General features: G+C 61.1%; 1 protein-coding gene across 3 annotated transcripts; it reads left to right on the top strand.

Annotated features, from left to right (window-relative positions):
- The first annotated feature begins 738 nt into the window (after nt 1-738).
- STX1A (syntaxin 1A) lies at nt 739-17,630 on the top strand. Of its 3 annotated transcripts, XM_082432411.1 has the most exons (10): nt 739-801; nt 8,515-8,592; nt 8,968-9,067; nt 11,898-11,972; nt 12,750-12,823; nt 12,922-13,030; nt 13,121-13,194; nt 14,044-14,181; nt 15,763-15,873; nt 16,194-17,630. In XM_082432411.1, exons 1-10 carry the CDS (start codon nt 772-774, stop codon nt 16,269-16,271), a joined length of 867 nt encoding a protein of 288 aa, XP_082288537.1. In that variant the 5' UTR covers nt 739-771; the 3' UTR covers nt 16,272-17,630. The 3 variants fall into 3 exon arrangements, with proteins under 3 accessions (XP_082288537.1, XP_082288538.1, XP_082288539.1); XM_082432412.1 differs by lacking the exon at nt 11,898-11,972; XM_082432413.1 differs by lacking the exon at nt 16,194-17,630 and having other exon boundaries at nt 15,680-15,860.
- The last annotated feature ends 292 nt before the right edge of the window (nt 17,631-17,922 follow it).

Here is a 17,922-nt window from a genome sequence, read left to right on the forward strand (position 1 = left end):
GGGCTGGGAATACAGGGAAAGGGGAAGGAGATGGGGCTATAACTTATATCACCTTCCGCAAAAACAGAGGGGTGCCTGCATCTTGCTGGGAGTGGAAACTAAAGGAAAAGTGGTTGGTCACTCAGCATCAGACTATGAACTGAGGAATCCTGGGGAAAGAAGGGGCCAGAGCCTGAGTCTGGATGAGACGCTAGGAGAAGGCAGGACAGGTAGGGGCTCAAAGGCTGGAACTCTAGAGGGTTTTGGCTGGAGGAGGCTTTTGGAGGCGGATGCTGGAGGTCCCAAGGCAATAAAACTAAGGAGTGAGGTGGGGTCTAACCTCTAGCATATCCCCGGGGATATGAGGGGCTCTGGGGGTGAAGAGCCAGGGTCCAGAAGGAGGGATGCTGAGCGGCTGAGTCGAGGAATGGGACGGGGGGAGGACGGAGTTGGGACGGGAGGGAGCAGAGACTCTGGGAACCGACCCCAGGCAGGGATCAGGCGGGCGTTGAGAACGCAGGGGGATGAGGTCCCAGGGCTGTGACCCTTCGGAGGACCTGATTGGGTGCGGGGGAGGGTGGGCAGTGGGAGCGGGGAGCCAGCGTCCCAGAATTGGGCTCTAGGCTGGGACCCGCCAGGGCGGGGCGGGCGCGGGGCGGGGCCGGGCTGGGGGCTGGGCCGGGGTCCCGGGGGCCGGGGCGGGGCCGGGCTGGCGCTGCGCAGCCGCGGGGCGGCCGCCGCGCATGCGGGGCTCACAGGGCTGCTGCCGGTGCCGCTGCCACTCCCGGGAGCATGAAGGACCGAACACAGGAGCTCCGCACGGTGAGTCCGGCCCCTGCGCGGCGCCCCTCGCCGCCCGCGCCCAGCGCCCGGGCCGCTCCCCGACCAGCTCTGGCGACCGCTGGGGCGGTAGTCCCTGCGTCCCTGGCCAGGGTGGGAGGGAGCAGTGCCGAGCCGGGGACCCCCATCCGGGTCCCGCCCCTTGGACCCACTGGGGTCACGGGCTCGCGTGAGCTCGGCTCCGATGGTTCGCGGACTGGCGGCTGGAGCCCGGGGTCCTGGATAAACTTTTCGGCGCCTCCTTCTTTTCGGGGGTCGGAGGGGTATTCTGGAATATCGGTGGCGGGACCGAAGCCTGGCCTCTCCCTCGCCCCGCGGAGCAGGTCCCGACTCTCTCTCCCCACGGTGCCTCATCTCTGACTCTCCTGCCCTCCCTCTGGTTTAGACAGACGGCGGGACCGGTGGGAAGGGGCCGCGGGCGGTCCCCTGTCCAGAGCCCCGCTGCAGGGCGCGCTGCGGAAACGGGGCGGTCGGGTGGGGCCGGGCTCCTCCGTTGGGCGCGGTCTCGCGGGGCGACCGCCGCCCCCATCACCTTCCATCACCTGTAGCTCCCATCACCTGTGGCTCCCCACCCGGTGGCGATCGGCATCTGCTGCCCGCCCTGGTCCAGGAGGGCTCAGACCCGCTCCCGGTCCACAATCCTGGCTTCTGGGCAGCCCGGGCCGGCGTTTCCAGACCCTTCCGGGGTTCCCTGGTCTGATTCCGACCTGAACCTATTTTTCCACCTGTGTTTCGGAGGCCCCTGGGGTGTGGCTTCTGGGGCGAGGCTCCGGTGGGGGAAGTAGAAGGATGCGCAAAGGTTCTGAGTCAGAGCCCGCCCTCTCCCAGCCCTGACAGAGACCCCTGCCGCCTGCTCCTCATCATCAAGGCCCCCCTCCCCTGGCCTCTGCTATTAACCAGGGTGTTCGCACCTCTCCCTTTAAAGATGGCATTCCTGGGGTGGGGGGGCTGGGGGGGACAGAGAAGGAAGGGAAGCCTGCCTGTGGGGAGAGGGGCATCAGGGCTCTAGACCCAGTTGAGGCTCCTCTGATGCCCTGGCTGACCCCCCTGCTGGAAGGCCCCCACCTGCTGATCTCTGGGGCGGGGGCGGGGCTAGCTCAGTGTCTCCCCAGAACACTTCCCCTGCTACCCACCTTAGAGCCAGAGACCTGGGTCCCCTTCTATGGAAAGTTCCAAGGGTCCTTTGGACTTTTGATCCCATTGCTTGTCCTCTCTGCCCATAGGTTCCCTGCATTTGTGCCTGGGTCTCCCGCCCGTTGTACCAGTCTTGTCTCCTGGGCAGCGTGGGGCTGGGACCTGTGCTCTCCTGCCTCCGTGTCCCCCTTGCTCTATCTGCCAGCCCCCACTCTCCCGTCAGACCTGTGTTATTCCTGGCTGAGTGCCCAGCCCCCGGAGTAAACCCCACGAGGTTTCAAAGGAAGAAGATGGTCCCTCATGTCGTGTATGGTGTCTAAACACTTCCCCCGCCAGCCCTTGTGGTTGCCCTCAAGTTTCCTGTGCTTGGTTGAGTCAGAAGGAGTGTGGTTATCTTGGTGATGAATGGCCGTGTGGTGCATTTGCTGGTGTTTGGGTGCCTGGTGGGTCAGGCGAGGGTGTATGTGGGAACCAGGTGATCAGGGAGAACACAGTCCTTTACATCTGACATCCTCTGACTCATCAGCTTCATCCCCTCTGCTGAAGGGAAAACTGAGGCACAAAAGAGATGTGGCTGGCCTGGAAGATGAAGTGGGATGGTAGAAAGGGGCTTCACCTAGTCCTAAAAATAGTCACACTCAGACCTGGCTGAGACCTAAGGCCTAAGGGATCTTGGGCTGTAGGAAGCTTGAAGCCAGCTCTTTGGTGTGTCTGTGATTCCCTCCTTCCCCCCAGGCAGCACACATACACGCACACACGCTAGCCAGAGTGGTCTTTAGGTGTTGAGGCCTGGCTTGTCTGAAAATAAACTGAGTCTTCCTCTCCAGACAGTCCCCTAGTCCAGGCATTCAGCGCCCATGCAGGCTGCTGTACTCATGGCCGGGTGGCTCTTCCCCTTGGGGGTTTCTAGCAGCCTTGAGGGTCCGCTGGCAGGAGCCCACACTGGGTGGGGTGGAACCATTAGTCTAGGGGGGCTGCCATTCCCACAGGTCTCCCTCTGGGCTGCACAGATTCCTATCTATGAAGTGGAGGTAGGAAAACCTAGAACCCAGTTTCTCAGGGCAAGAGGGGTGGTCACAGGTCTCCTGACTCTGACTCCATATTTGGGGGAGACCTTGAACCCCAGGAGCCAGAATCCCCAGGAACTGAGACTCCAGTGCTAGCTGGGCTGGACAGAGGGTGGTGCTTGGGACAGCCACTTGCACCACACCCAGCCTCCCTCCCTCCTCCTCCCCCCTCCTCCTCCTTCCCCACCACATTTGGAAGGAAGGCGAAGGGAGCTTATTTATAAAAGTCACACTTGGGGAAGGAGCTAGCACGTTTCCTCAGCGCTGCAGGCCAGGCCCAGCCCTCCAGCCTTCTCCATCCCTCATCTCTTCTGGAGCTGATTCTCTCATGCAGAGGGAGAATGAAGGGGTCCTCACGGGCCGGTGTGGGGACCTGAATGCTCTCCACAGCCCTCAGAGATCAAAAGGGCAGCCTGGAGGCCAGAATGGGTGAAGACCTGGGTCACCAGAGTATACAACCGGGGAGACTTTGGGGACAAGGTGTCCCCAGGCAGCCCCGCCTGGCCTGCAGCTGCCTCCTTCCCCCAGTTCAGAGGCCTCCCTGGTTTTCTTTCCGAGAACTCCTCGGAGCTGACCCACCCCTCCCTGGGCCCAGAATGTTGTTTATCTACATTCTGGGCCATGTGAGACACAGAGGGGCCTGCGACAGGAAAGAGGAGGGAGAATGGGGTAGCCAGACCCAGGGAGAACCTTCCTGGAAGGAGAGGACTTGGGATGGCCCAGAAGGAGGAGTTGGATTTGAATGGGAGGAGGGAGGGTGGTCCAAAAGAAGGGACCAGTGTGAGTAAAGGCAGAGGGGCTAGGATGCCCAACCGAGAGAGAATGGCGGGTGGGCCTGACATCTGGTCTAGAGCAGGGCCCAGCTCACCGGGGCAGCACTCTGCTGACCAGTTCCCTTTTTCTCTCTCACTACTGGGAAGAGACTGGGGGTCCCAGGGCAACAGCAGGCAGGTTGGTGCCTTAACCTCTCCATGCTCATTTGTCTGTACAATGGAGCCAGCCGGCTTTGCCCTGCAGAGCAGAAGAAACGGGGGGTGTAAGAATAGACCCAGGCTAGGGGTCCCCTCCTTCCTTCGTTCCTTCTCATCACCTCCTTGGAGTTTCCCCCCCAAAAAAAACCAGTGGATTTGGGCACGTGTTCATCTGAGGTACAGATGGCCTCCAGGAACTATCTAGTCCAACCTGCTATTTTACAGATGGAAAACTGAGGTCAGAAAGGGCCAGGAGTTTATCCAAGGTCACACAGCACCTGGAGGGAGGTAGAGCTCAGCCCCTACCCACAGCCCGAAGCTGCCTCCCTGAGCTGCTCTGGGGCCCTGCTAAGGGGTAGACCCGGCTGAGGGCAGGGATCTGGGGGAGGGGGAGGTTTGCAGGATGGGGAAAGGAGGGAGGGGTCAGAAAGGAGAGCCCTCTCTTTCTGGAGACCCAGCTCGGCCTCTCACACACCCCTGACTCAGCTCTGGGCCTCTCTGCTTTAGTAACATCGGCTTTGATTAGTCATTAAAAAGAACAAGGGGAAAAAAAAATAGCCCTCGAGACAGACAACAGCAACTCCTGCTCCAGCAGGAATGAATCAAGCCTGCCTGCCCGCCTGCCGCCATCCCCCCGGACGGGCCTGGAGGCTGCCTGGCCTCCACACCCCTTGGAGGATTCACACTCTTACTTCCAGGGGGGTATCCTGGAATCCTGGAGCCTCTGCCTGGAGAGACCACCAGGGCTGCACGCGTGGTGGTTCTAGTGGGATATCCTCTCCCCTGTTGCAGCAGGTCCCTGTGGTGGGGCAGTGCTTGCTCACTCCCGCCCCGATTGTCTTTTCTGATTGCTCAGGCCGGAGGTGATGAGGCTGGAGCCGAGATAGCCAGCCGGCCAGAGAGGAGTGAGACCAGACCAGTGATTCTCAATCCTGGGGGTGCTTAAAAAGAACTTAACCTCACCAGCCCCAGCCCCATAGATTCTCATTTGGTCTGGAAGCTGTTTTGTTTTGTTTTTTAATCCCCCACCGAGAGACTCAGGTCCTGGGCCAGGGTTGAGAACCCATGAACACTAGAACCAAAAAACAAACACTAAGACAAATTGGATGTTGGTTGGATGTGAGAGGAGGAGGAAGAGTGTGGATGCTCCCCCCAGTTTCTGACTTGGGGGACTCTTGAGAACGGGGGTTCTGAGCAGGGGGGTTCAGAGAAGGGGGCTCAGGAGAAAGAGGTGGAACTTAGTTTTGGCCAGGTGGCAGGCAGGATGCCCATATGATGTCTGGGTGGGTTTGTCCAGAAGATGTTTGTACCTTTGAGCTTATAACTGCCTCACGACTCCAGCTGCTGCCAACACGCTGCAGCCTCTCAAGTCCCCAACTCTAGTCCAGCCCTCTTTCCGGAGCTGTGACTGCCACTTAGAGAGGGCTGGCGGATTCCTAAGGGAGCTGGGGCCCTGATCATTCAGGGCTTTGGCCTAGATGTGGATGAAGTTGCAGGGGGCGACAAAGGCATAAACCGTCAGATTCTCACAAACTGAAGCAAGGATCAGAACAAATGAAGATCCTTCCCTTGAGCCCAAAATCCAACCAAGTAAACAGGGTGGGGAAGGGCTTGGGGGCTTTCCTTGGCAGGAAGAACTATATGATCACTTCTGTGATCCCTGGCTGCATTAACAGAGGTAGACTATGTAGAAAGAGGGAGGTGATGGGTCAGCTCTTTGGCACTGCTCAGACCACAATCAGCAGCAGATTCAGTTTATATCTTGTACTGCTGGAGAAGACAGAGGCTGAGTGGAACAAGTCTGGGGCACGGGCTGCAACTTAAGGCCCTGGGAAGGATCTGAAGGGGAGGGAATGGTCAACTTGAGAAGAAAAACCCAGGAAGGATGTGGATGCTACCTTCACATCTCTGGCGGGGCCAGCCCAGGGAGAGGGCACCAACAGGTTCTTTACAGCCTGGGGCCACACCGCAGGAAAGGGAAGGACTTTCTAACAATTGGGGCTGCCCCAGATAGGCAGAAGTGCCTGGGAGAGCTGGTGGGCTCTCCATCCCCGGAGGTGTGAAAGCTGCGGCTAGATGCTGCGGCCAAGGTGACTTTTCAGGTCCCTTAGGGCTTGAGAGTGTGTGCCTGTGGCTCCAGTAGGGATGCGAATAGGGTGTGGGGAACCAGAGGAGCAAGATACCCACCCCAGGGAGCTGAGGAAGGCTTCCGAAGGAGGTGGCATCTAAGGACGAGGGGAATGTCAGCTTCATGGAATTGGCACTGCCAGCAGAGGGAGCCACATGGGGCCAGCAGGGAGGATCATGGGTAGATTATAGGGGCAGGGAGAGGGTTATAGGTTATAGGGCGAGTGTGGTGGGATCAGATTTCAGGCTGGGGCAGTGAGATGAAAAGGGGGGTGACAGTGAAAAGGTCCTGAGGAGGAAGAAGTAGTAGCACTTGGTAAGGAAGGGTGCCCTTGGAGCATCCCCTCCATGTTTTGCTCAGAGTCACAGCTGTTTGACCCAGGCTGTGAGGTCAGGCCCTAAACCTTCCAATTGATAGAGAGCATGGAGGAGGGTGTGGCATCTCTCCCGCCACCCTTCTGTTGGAGAAACTACTCAAGTCCAGCCTCTATGCAGGGAGGCTGTGCAGGTAGCAGGTCAGAACTGGCTGGATGCCTGGAGAAGATAAGTCCGTTTCACAGATGGGCAAGCTGAGGCCCAAAGGGAGGCATCAGCCCCGGGGTCCCTGGCAGTGACTCTCATCTCCAGTGACTCCGGCGCCCTTGTCTTTGGCTCTAGCTGGTCATCACTCCGGAAGGGAAGGGAGCTGGAAAATTCTCCTTCTGCCTCTTCCCATCCACCCCTATCCTCCTCGGCACCAGAAGGACAGAGAAGCCAGGATGCTGAATGGCAGGAACTCCTGGGGCCACTTCCCAGCCTGGCAGGCTGCCGGGGAGGGGGCCCTGGGGTTCTCCAGGCTGCACCCTGCCTCGGTGTCCCTAGGGAGTGCTCCTCTGGCTTGGTTCCCGGGCCTTAAAGTATGGAAATGGCTCCTAGATTCTCTGTGGCTAAGGGTGGGCTTAGTGGGGGATGGGGGCCACCTGGCGGCAGCCACAGGCACTTGTGGGAGCGAGGATTTATTTTAGCTGCTGGGGGAGGAGGTGTGATCTCTTGAGGAGGGGGGCCGCCTCCATAAAGCTCCCAACCAACCCCCTCCCTTGGTTGGTCCCACTTTGGTGGGGTAGTGGGACCCCGAGAGCCCCAGGGTCACAGCCCTTACCGAACATGCTGGGCTTCCCCATCCGTTCTCAGCCCGCCTCCCCCAGCATGGCATCACTGTCCCCATTTCACAGAGGAGCAAACAGACCCAGAGGGGAAGTCCCTCAGCCAGTCAGTGTCTGTGCTGGGCCCAGAACTCGGCCCCTTCCCCAGCCGGCGGGGCCCCAGCCTCCCCGGCCCCTCAGCCTCCCGGTCCCCTCAGCCTCTGCCTGCCTCCATCCTCGCAAGAGAGCATCAAGGTGAGGGCTAGTGCCTCCTCCCTGTGGGACGCTGACAAAGGAGGAGGCATGACCCAGCCCGAGAACCCAGGTGACCATCCTGCCCTGAGCATCTGGGCCTTGGCTGTGGAGAGGGACCTTGGCCTTGCCAGCAGAGTGGGCCGACCATGGCTGATTCCAGGTGTGGGGCGGACAGTAGTGAGCGTGGCCGGCATGCTGGGAGGTCAGAGGTGTAATCACCCCCACCTTCTGATGGGCTGGCTTTTGTACGGCTGCCCCTGGGGCCGCGGGGTGAGGCTTGCACCTGCAGCTGAGGCAGGCCCTGAGCCAAGTGGCAACGTGACTGGCCTCTTGTGCCTGCCGGACCCAACTCTGGGCCTGGAAGGAAAGAGGATCAAGGTCAATGTCAAGACTAACAAGGAGGGAGAGTTCCCCGAGCCGTCTGAGGGAGCAAGCCTGGCGGATCACAGAGGCCCCTCACAGGCAGTAGCTCTCAAGCCGGCCTGGGTGCTGTGGGGATGGCCCATATCTGAGCCATTCCACCTTTTGGCAGGGAGGTGGTCGTGGTGCCCAGGCCTCCCCCTGCAAGGCCCTCTCCTGAGAGGGAGCTTGGAACTCAGGGCCAGCTTGGGAACTCCAGGCAACCTGTCTCAGACAAGGTGTGAGCTGGGGCCAGTGGCCGGGGGACTAAGCCCTGAGGTTTGCTTGCCTAGCCTGTGGCTGGGAGGACCCCAGTCCTGTGGGGGAGGGGAGGCAGCTGAGCAGGGGAAGGAGTGCCTGGCACGGAGGGGGATACTTGGCCCTGTCCCCAACTTGACAGGCAAGGCCTCTCTCCATGATCATGCTGGGTCCCCAGGGATCCTCCAGGTCTCACTGCGGCTGGAGCTGAGGGCACAGCCAGGCCTTGTCCCTGCCAAGGGCCCTGGAGCTGCAGCCTGCGGGCCTGCTGTATGTGGATGCTGGGCAGTTTGGGTGTCCCAGGTCCAGCGGGACCCAGTGGTCCTAGCACAGGTCCGCTCATGCGTGCACACCCCTGTGCAGGCCAAGGACAGCGATGATGATGATGATGTCACTGTCACCGTGGACCGAGACCGCTTCATGGATGAGTTCTTCGAGCAGGTGGGAGCAGCACACCTGCCTCTCCCCAAACACTGGCAGACCCGGGGTGGCCACGTCTCACCTCTGAGGCAGGCCGGGCTCTTACACACCTGCGCCTGGCTCAGCAGCCCACAGGCGCCAGTTAATGAGCCCATTTTGAGAGTGAATAGACTGAGGCTCAGAGGGGAGCAAAGTTTGGGATGGCCCATTCCTCCCCACTCCTACCCCGGTCTAGAAGGATCCTTGGAGCAGCCCCGCCTCCCCTCACCTACCCCCTGAAGCCTGGCCCAGTCTGGCCCTGAGCCCTGACCTTTAGCCCTACTCTGGGCAAGCCCTGGGCCCAAGAAGCCCCCTCCCTGGAGTTTTGCCTCCAGACCACCTGGCCTTGGTCCACAGGTGGAGGAGATCCGCGGCTTCATTGACAAGATCTCAGAGAACGTGGAGGAGGTGAAGCGGAAGCACAGCGCCATCCTGGCCTCCCCCAACCCTGATGAGAGTGAGTGTGTAGGTGTGAGGGGCCCCACAGGCCTCCAGGAAGGCGCTGCTGCGGAGGGATGCCCTTCATTGCTGGTCGGCTGAGGGCTGCCTGCGCCTGGCCAGGCTGGGGAGGGCTCCATGGGAAGCCTCAGGAAACACAGCTGTCCCAGGCTCGGGGTGCGGGTGGTCAGTGCCCAGTACCACCTGCCGGATGCCTGGTGAGAAGGGCGGGGTCAGGCGCCGGAGCCACCCTCCCCAGGTGAGCTGGCTGTTTTCTAAGGCAGCACGGCTGGCCGGCTGTAGCCCTGGGATTCTGGGAGGGAGCAAGGAGGGAGGCAGCAGCCTCTGATCAATAGCAGGCCTCTCAGCGCAGCCTCTCCCTTTCCCTCGCCTCCCCAGGGGAGCAGATGGCAGCTCTGAGGCATCAGCGCTGTGGGAGGGCAAGCCGGCCAAGCAGGCAGAGTTTCCGGAAAAGGCTGGCAGCCCTGGCACTTGGCCATTGGTACCCCGGAGCCGGGCGTTCTCAGGGCTCCAGGAAGTCACCTCTCTCCCTCTGCACAGGGAGGCGTTTGCGTTTGTGTGGGTCTGCGTTTCACTCTGTCCCCAGACGGGTCCCACTGACCTGGCTGTCACGATTCCTGTGGAGGTGTTGATTACTACTACACTAACACGGGCCAGGCTGACAGCATGCAGGCCCGTGACCCCCTCCCACAGAGGGGGCTCACCCTCAGCCCTGGGGAGGCAGTGACGGGCTGGGGCCCAGGCCAGCCACCTGGACTCATGAGATTGGGTGTGTGCACTGCCTGCCTGTTCTCGCGGCTTGCTCACCTCCTCTCTCCCTTCTCCAGTTCCTTTGGAAGGCGCCAGCCTATGGGGCCCCAGGACAAAGCACGGGGGAGGGTCCAGCTGCTGCCCAGGTGTTCATGGGAAAGGACCTACGGCCCATAGCCCACCACCCAGGCACCCAAAGCTTGATTTTGTTCTCAACCCCAGCAATGCCTCTCTATCCATGACCTCTCAGCCCCAGGCTCACAGGCATCCTCAAGCACCCAGAATAAATCTCCCCATGGCCCCAAAGTGTGCTTGAACCTGAGGCCAGTGCCAGGCCCTCTGAAGGCAGAGTGAGTCAGCTGGGAGCCGGGGAGACTGTCCCAGGAAGAGGTGGAAAGGAAAGAGGGACACCCCAGAGCGGGGCATATATCCAGTGCAGTCGCTGTGTCCTTCTGCTTTGCCCCTCTCCCTAGAGGTTTGTCTGGGATGGCAGTATGTGACGTGGTTTGTCTGTGGGCTCATGTGTATCTGGGTCAGTGCGTGTCCCTGGTGGGTCACTCCTGGTGAGGCGCAGGAGGGGGCTGACTGTGGGGCGAGACTATAAAGAGCTGGGAGTTGGCCCCTCACCTGCTGGAAGGTGGGGCAGGCGGGGGGCGACGGAACTGCCCAACTCCCCCAGCCTTGGCTGCCTTGTGCCAGCTTCATCAGACATCACTAGTGACCAGTTTAGAATCGCCACCCATGAGCTGGGCAGTCAGGACCCGGCTGACGGTCACTGATGTGGGCTAACAGGCGCTCCCCAAGGGGAGGGGCTCCCCATTAAGGGTTCTAGGGCAGAGGCGGAGCAGAGTTGAGGGGGCATCACAAAGAAAGTTGGCGGTGAGTGGGGGCTTTCCTGGGCCAAGGCTTGCTCTGCCTCCTCTGGGGGCTGCCATCCAGGCTGGGCTATTCTGGGTCTGAGCAAAAGAGGCTGCGACGTCAGAGCAGCTGGTAACCGAGTTTTCCTTTGTTTCTACAAACAAGGCCTCTTCCCCCGCTCCTGGAAGCCCCCAACTCCACCTCATTCACATTCCACTTGGGAAGTGGCCCTCCCACTTGATCAGCCACTGTAAATGCCCCTCCCGAGTCCCCTATGGGAGAAAACCCCAACCCCAGAAGCAAGCACAGAGTGGATGAGAAAGGTTCCAGCCAGGAGCTCAGTCCTGGTTTCTCCAGGGAGTGGAGCCATGGGGGGCTGCCCTGAGGCTGGGATCCACCCAGCACCTCAGAGGGAAGCAGCCATCTTGCCCCACTTTGCCAGCCAGCCCCCTGCAGGGAGCAGGGCTAGCTGGGCACCTCCATGGCCTCTGCCAGCTTTACGGAGATGGTTCCGGTTGGAACAAGGGCCAGAAACTACGCCACAGCCCTCCCCCAGCTTCGCCCCCTCATAGGCCCCACTGCATGCTACCTCTAGAGCTGACTGTACCCCAGGGGCCCACCTCTTTGAAGCTCTTCTCCCAGCTCCCACCCAGCCGGGTGCCTCCAGCCCCCATCCACCTACCGGGCACTCAGCAGTTGGCCTTCACTGAGCTCAGCACCTGGGGAGCGGGGCTTTGTGAAGAGAACAGGGTCTGCCCTGCCCAGGGTGCTTGATGGCGGCTGGTTTCTGCCTCCTTGGCCCCTGGCCCGCATCAGCCCATCAGCTGGATGTTCACCCCCAGAGCCACCAGGTAGCGCTAGGTGAGCCCGTACCGCCACCTTCGACTCAGGCAAGTATCAAGTAAACGTTCCCCAGTGCAACCTCCAGCATCACCAGCTGCTCCACAATTACTTCTGCCTTAAATTTAGCCCCATCTGTTTTCTGCAGGGGGTTGGGGGGAGCCAGCGAAGGCGGAAGGGAGGCTCCTTGGAAGGCACACGAGAAGGGGTGAGGCTGCAGCTGGTGTGGCCCCAGCCCGGGATTGGAGGGGCAGGCAGACTCTTAGCCAGGGGACGAGGGGAGACCCAGGGTCTGCCCAGAGCCCCCCTCGGGCCTGAGCCTGAAGATCAGGCATGGGGGAGCCCAGGGTGTCTACCCGCCACCCCTTCTACCTCCCCAGAAACCAAGGAAGAGCTGGAGGAACTCATGTCTGACATAAAGAAGACAGCAAACAAAGTTCGCTCCAAATTGAAGAGTGAGTCTGGGCTCCAGGCCTTGTCTGGGATATGGGGGGCACTCCAGGCCTGCTTCCCCCACACAGCCCATGGAATTTCACTGACTCTGAGGGGTACATTGGGTCTTGCTTTCCTTTGTGCGCCATTTACTCAGCAGCTACCTGGCAAGGCCTGTTTGTGCCAGGCTCTGGGCTGGGCCTTGGGACACATGCCTGAGGCTCCGTCCAGCGAGTGTTCCACTCTGGGCACTGTCAGCTAAAGAGAGTTAAAGGAGTGGCCAGCAGTGCCTGGTCCCACACAGGAGCCCCCATGCGCTCACGTGAGCACAGGCAGGCATGCCCCGGAACGCACAGGCCTAGGGGTCCCGTGCCCTGCGCTTGTGGCCACCTAGCCCTGCCCACCCCCCGACCCCCTCCACGGCATGTCCCGCTCCTCGCTCCATGCACAGCCTTCCTGAACAGGAGAGAGACAGGGTGGGCCTGAGCCACCAGGCCTAGCACATAGTAGGTGCACACACACACACAGAGATACACAGCTTGGTGTGTGCCCGAGGCCTCACAGGTGTGTCTGTGTGTGTGTGTGTATGCACGCACCCACACACACATCGTGCCTGGAAGAGCCCTTGTCGGTCCCTCCTCCATCAGTGCCTGGAGCTCCCTCTTGCTCTGCTTCCTGTGTGACCCCACTCAACAGACAACACAAGTCCCCCCAGGGGACGTCCTGAGCCAGGTCCTGGGTGTGTGGGTGGCAAGGCAGCGGTGAATGGGGCAGGTTATCAGCAGCCGGCTGTTCCCCAGGCATCGAGCAGAGCATCGAGCAGGAGGAAGGCCTGAGCCGCTCATCCGCTGACCTGAGGATCCGAAAGACACAGGTGTGGGCGGGACCTCTGGGGCGGGCAGCCGGGCACCTGAGGCTCTGGGGCCCGGTGGGGCTGGGCCTAACACCTGCACCCCCATCTCGGGCCCCCAGCACTCCACACTGTCCCGGAAGTTTGTGGAGGTGATGTCCGAGTACAACGCCACGCAGACTGACTACCGTGAGCGCTGCAAGGGCCGCATCCAGAGGCAGCTGGAGATCAGTAAGCTGAGGGGGTGGGGCCGAGGGGCGGGGCCGGGCTGCCACCGACCACCCTGAGGAAGGCCGGGCTCAGAGTGACCCCTGCTCACAGCCGGCCGGACCACGACCAGCGAGGAGCTGGAGGACATGCTGGAGAGTGGGAACCCCGCCATCTTTGCCTCCGGGGTGAGTGTGGACCCCTCCCCCTGGGGACCCTGGTGTGCGTGCAGAGCGCTGGATCTGGGCAGTCTTTGGACACAGCCACCTGTGAGGCAGGTTTTAGAGAAGAGGAGGCCGAGTCCCAGAGAGGGTTAGGGACCAGACAGAGGTCACACAAATGTTAGGGGCAAAGGTGGAATTAAGACCCCGTCTCCCGGTTCCTCCCAGTCGGGTCCGCTTCCTAGCTACCCCTGCACATTTGCCACTGGCTAGGGGCTCCTTCCACCAGCCTCAGGACCTTTTACCCCTCTTGGAGGACACAGTGCCCTTGGCCTCTCTACATTCAAGTGAAGCTCCATGTTCTACCCGGCAGGGGGGCTTCCTGAAGGAGGTGGCACACAGGTAGGGGAGGCTGCTTGGGCGTGTGGTTCTACGAGGGGGTGTCAGCTACATTCAGTGTGGGAGGAAGAACAGGAGGAGAGGGGATGGGAGAAAGGCCGAAAGGCCGTTCAAGGCCTGGGCCCCTCGGGGCAGTCGTCTCGGGCTCCTACAGCACTGGTGGTTAGAACTACCACTCAGCTGTTACTATGCACGGGCACAGGTGGGGAGCGTTAGCCCTGTGTTACAGGTAGGAAATCTACAGGTAGGAAATCAGGTCTCAGAGAAAGTAGGTAACAGCTAGTAAGAGCCGAGCAGAAAGTTGGGGGAGAGCTGCGGCTAAGGAAGAAGCCTCAGGCTCTGCTTCCAGAACATTCTGCTCAGGCCACTGCCCATCCCAGTGGCCTGCTTCCACCCTTGGCCTCTTGCTGTCCCGGTCCCCACCCCGGCTCCCTTCAGCCGGTCCCTGGGTCCCAGCCCACTGCTCCCACCCTCTAGATCATCATGGACTCCAGCATCTCAAAGCAGGCCCTGAGCGAGATTGAGACGCGCCACAGTGAGATCATCAAGCTGGAGAACAGCATCCGGGAGCTGCACGACATGTTCATGGACATGGCCATGCTTGTGGAGAGCCAGGTGAGTGCCCGGGGCCCCACTGTCCCTCGCCCAGCCCCCAGCAGCACCCAGGGCTGCACTAACCCTACCCTCTCTGCCTGCCATGCTGCCCTGCCCGGGAGGGACCGAGTCTTCAGGTAACTAACCACGTGCTGTTGAAAGTGCCCCCAGGGTCCTGCCCACCTGAAGGATCCTCTCTGCATGGCTCTGCTTGGCCCTCCAGGACCCCAGGCCCTGCATGGCCCTACCCACCTTCACCCAGCCTTGTCCTGTCTTGTTCACCAGCTGTGTGTCATGTGGGCACTGTGGATGGGCACTTTTCTAGAAGCCGGAGGTATAGCCGTGACCAGGACAGCTGAGGGCCTGCTCCCTGAGAGCTAATGTATGTTGGGCAAAAGGGCAGCATAAGTAAACGATGAATGGCATATTCTCCAGTTGTGCCAGACATTAGGAGGAGGCGATGTGACACAGCAGCGGTTCTCTAACTTTAAAGGGCTCAAGAGCCACCTGGAGGGCTTGTTATACGTTTCCCTATTCTGGTCCCCGTTCCCAGAGATTGGTAGGCAGGGTGGGGGTTCATGAATTTGCACGTCTCACAAGCTCAAGGGTGATACCGACGCTACTAGTCCAAGGGCCACACTTGGGGTGACACAGTCACTGCAGTGGCCACTTTGGACGGGGTGGTCAGGGAAGGCCTCTCTGAGGAGGTGGCATTTGAGCTCCGAAGACTGCCCAGGGGAAGAGTGAAGAGTTGGCCCAGGCAGAGGGACCAGCAGCACCACAGTCCTGAGACCAGCAAGAGCCTGACTTAATGTGAGGAGCAGAAAGGAGGTCCGGGCGGCTAGAGCACGGGGAGAGCTGGAGATGACAGGGATGGGGTCTCGGCAGGCGGTGCTGGGCTGCTGGAGTCTCTTCTAGATTGGAGGGTCTTAAGTGTGGGAGTGGCACGGCCCGAGTTAAGAAGCAGGGAGGCCTTGAGGAGGCTGCTGCTTCCACTGGGGCGAGAGACCATGGCGCTGTGGACGCCAGCGGGAGCAGTGGGCTTGGAGAGAGCGGCCAGCCATCAACACGCTGCTGCTGGGAGTCCTGGGCATTGTCATAGTCGAGTGGCCTCTGGGGGCTGCCTGGGACCAGACTGCAGGGCCCACGAGGCCTGTGGGACTGGGCAGGGGGGTCTCAAAGGTTGAAGACCAAAGCCTGTCAGGGCTGGACGGAACCATCATGCCTGGGGAGGATGGAGTGGGGGGCTCACCGTCGTCACTATGGCCAGACTCCAGCCCACCCACTCCCGCCCCTGCCCTCCTCTGCCCGGTGCTGTCCTCTGTCCAGCCCCGGGGTCAGGGCCCCTTCTGAGCGTCCTCTGCATGGTCCCCGCCCCCTTGGCTGAGGCTGCATGGCCAGTTCCCGCCCCAGGATGGCTGCATTTCAGGGAGCTGCGCGGGGTGCCTGGCAGAGGCGAAGGGCACAGGTGAGAAGCTCTACCCCATCCTCCTCACACTCCCCTTCTCTCTAACCTCAGGCTGCTTTCCCAAAATCCTGCCCTGGGCCCCCTCGTAACCCTGAGGGGGGCCCTCTGGAGCTCGGGTGCCCCTGGCCCTGCAGGGAGAGATGATTGACAGGATTGAGTACAACGTGGAACATTCAGTGGACTACGTGGAGAGGGCTGTGTCCGACACCAAGAAGGCCGTCAAGTACCAGAGCAAGGCTCGCCGGGTCAGTAGCCCCAACCCTGCCTGAGCCCCCATCCTCACGCATGCACAGAGCCCCCGGACCATCACAAACCCCTCCGCATCCTGCCTGCACCCTCCCTCAGCTCTGACCAGAGCCTCCAGCGCCCAGTTAAAACCCCACCCAGACATGTTCCAAGCCATCACTCTCTCCCTCATTCAATCCCCCAGACTCTCCAACCCTTATCCCTCACCAGAGCCCCCTCCCCAGCGGCCCCACAGCCTCAAAGCTCTGCCCAGAGGCTCAGCCTCCCTCCTGGCCCCACTTCTGCGCTCCCTGAGGCCCCTCCTTGCCTCCCTGTGCAGAAGAAGATCATGATCATCATCTGCTGTGTGGTCCTGGGCATCGTCATTGCCTCCACCTTCGGAGGCATCTTCGGGTAGAAACCACCCCACCCGCCACTCTGCTCTGGATGGCCCACCCCCAGGAGGCCCCCTGGCTGCTGCCACCTTCTGGCTCGAGCCCTCTCCTCCCCACCCCATACTGCTCCTTTCTCTGCACAGGGCCCCCCATTCCCACCCTGCCCTGAGCCGTCGTGTGCATGATCTTTGTGACAGTGTGCGTCTGTACAGAGGAGGCAGAGGGGAGCCAGGCTGGGAAACAGCCAGCCGGGTGGGGATGGGCCAGCAAGGGACAGACTCAGGCCCTGGCCCAGGCCACTCCCCTTCTAGGCAGGGCCGCCTGGGGTAGTTAGCCATGCTCCCCTCCCCCGGCCTTCAGTAATTCCACTCCAGCCTGGGGTCTGCCCTCTCCTGGGATCAAGGCTCTCTGGACCCCAACCTTGCCTCCTACTGACCAGCCCATCTGCCCCATCCTGTGTCCTCTCCAGCTGTCCCCATAAGCCAAGCCCCCTGAGGGCTGGGGACCAGCTGGCCACATGGTGCTGCTTTTCAGGTTAGGGGAAGGGTGGCCTTGAGAGACAGCCCAGCTCTAAGCCTCTAACAGCCACTCACTGCCAGGGAGGCTCAGGGTGCCGTGGCGGGTATGGCTTCTGGCCGTGTCAAGACCAGGCTTCCTCCCCTGCCTCGGGGCAGAGTCCAACAGGTCTTCAGCTGCCTCAGCCTCCCTTCCCACATTCCTACAGCCCCAGGAGCAACCCCTTTGGGCTACGCCTGACCCCAGGTAACATTCTGGAAGAGGCTGACTGGTGCCTGGTCTCCAGCCGCCCTCGGAGCTAGGGAGGCAGAGCAGGCCCCGGTCAGGCCTCTGCACTGGTGAAGCCCACGGCCCGGGCCAGCCACTCTCCCTGGCAGGCCCTAGTCGGGTCCTCAAGCCATTGTGTGTTGCATGTTTGGGACAGTGGTCCCTGCTCTCTTGTGCTCGGGAAGTCAGCGTCCCTTCAGGCACCCGCAATCTCGTCCTGCCCTTGCTGCCCACCACTGACATGCCACGTGGGTGTCAGGTGTCTAGGATGCAGTATTCAGCAGCCAGCCAGGGAGGGGCACCTCCCTCCTCCCCACTGTCTCGGGACTTCTCAAGTCTGAGATGTGCCCCCACCCAAAACCCGTCGCCCGTTGACAGGCAAGGAGCGTGCATGCGAGCGCATGCAGCAGGGGCCGGGGCCAGGTCTGGGCCCCGCCTTCCCTCGGCTTTGCTCCTGTCCAGTGACTGTGACCGCTGTCCGTGTTGCCTTCTTGAACAGCGACTCCCCTCCCCCTCCTCCACCCCTTCACCAAAGGTCTTGGTACAACCAGCTGCCCATTTTGTGAAATTTTTATGTAGAATAAACATTTGTACCTGTACCATGCCTCTGCTGTAGACTTCTTAGTGTCATGGCCTTCGGACTGGAGCTGATCGTATGTGGCACCATGGGGCTCAGAGACCAAGGATCCCAGCCGCCTCCCTTGGCCTTCAACTTCCAGACCCTCTGGCCCCTCCACCCCAGCTTGAACATCTCTCAGCTCCTGCTTAACACCTGATGCCTATTCTGTACTGTGGGCCCAGATCTACCCCCTCTTCCCACTTTTCCAGGAGTCACAAGCCACCACTGGATCCCCTCTCATCACCCTGCTAGACAGTCCCCCCCACCAACCC

This window comes from Balaenoptera physalus, assembly GCF_965194825.1.
Source record: "Balaenoptera physalus genome assembly, chromosome: 16".
NCBI lineage: Eukaryota > Metazoa > Chordata > Mammalia > Artiodactyla > Balaenopteridae > Balaenoptera > Balaenoptera physalus.

Excerpts from the sequence above, each read along its gene's own strand:
- STX1A (XM_082432411.1), top strand. The coding sequence starts at position 772 with ATGAAGGACCGAACACAGGAGCTCCGCACG. Across the intron at positions 11,973-12,749 it reads AGTTCGCTCCAAATTGAAGA|GCATCGAGCAGAGCATCGAG; the intron begins GTGAGTCTGGGC and ends GCTGTTCCCCAG. Across the intron at positions 13,031-13,120 it reads CCAGAGGCAGCTGGAGATCA|CCGGCCGGACCACGACCAGC; the intron begins GTAAGCTGAGGG and ends CCCTGCTCACAG.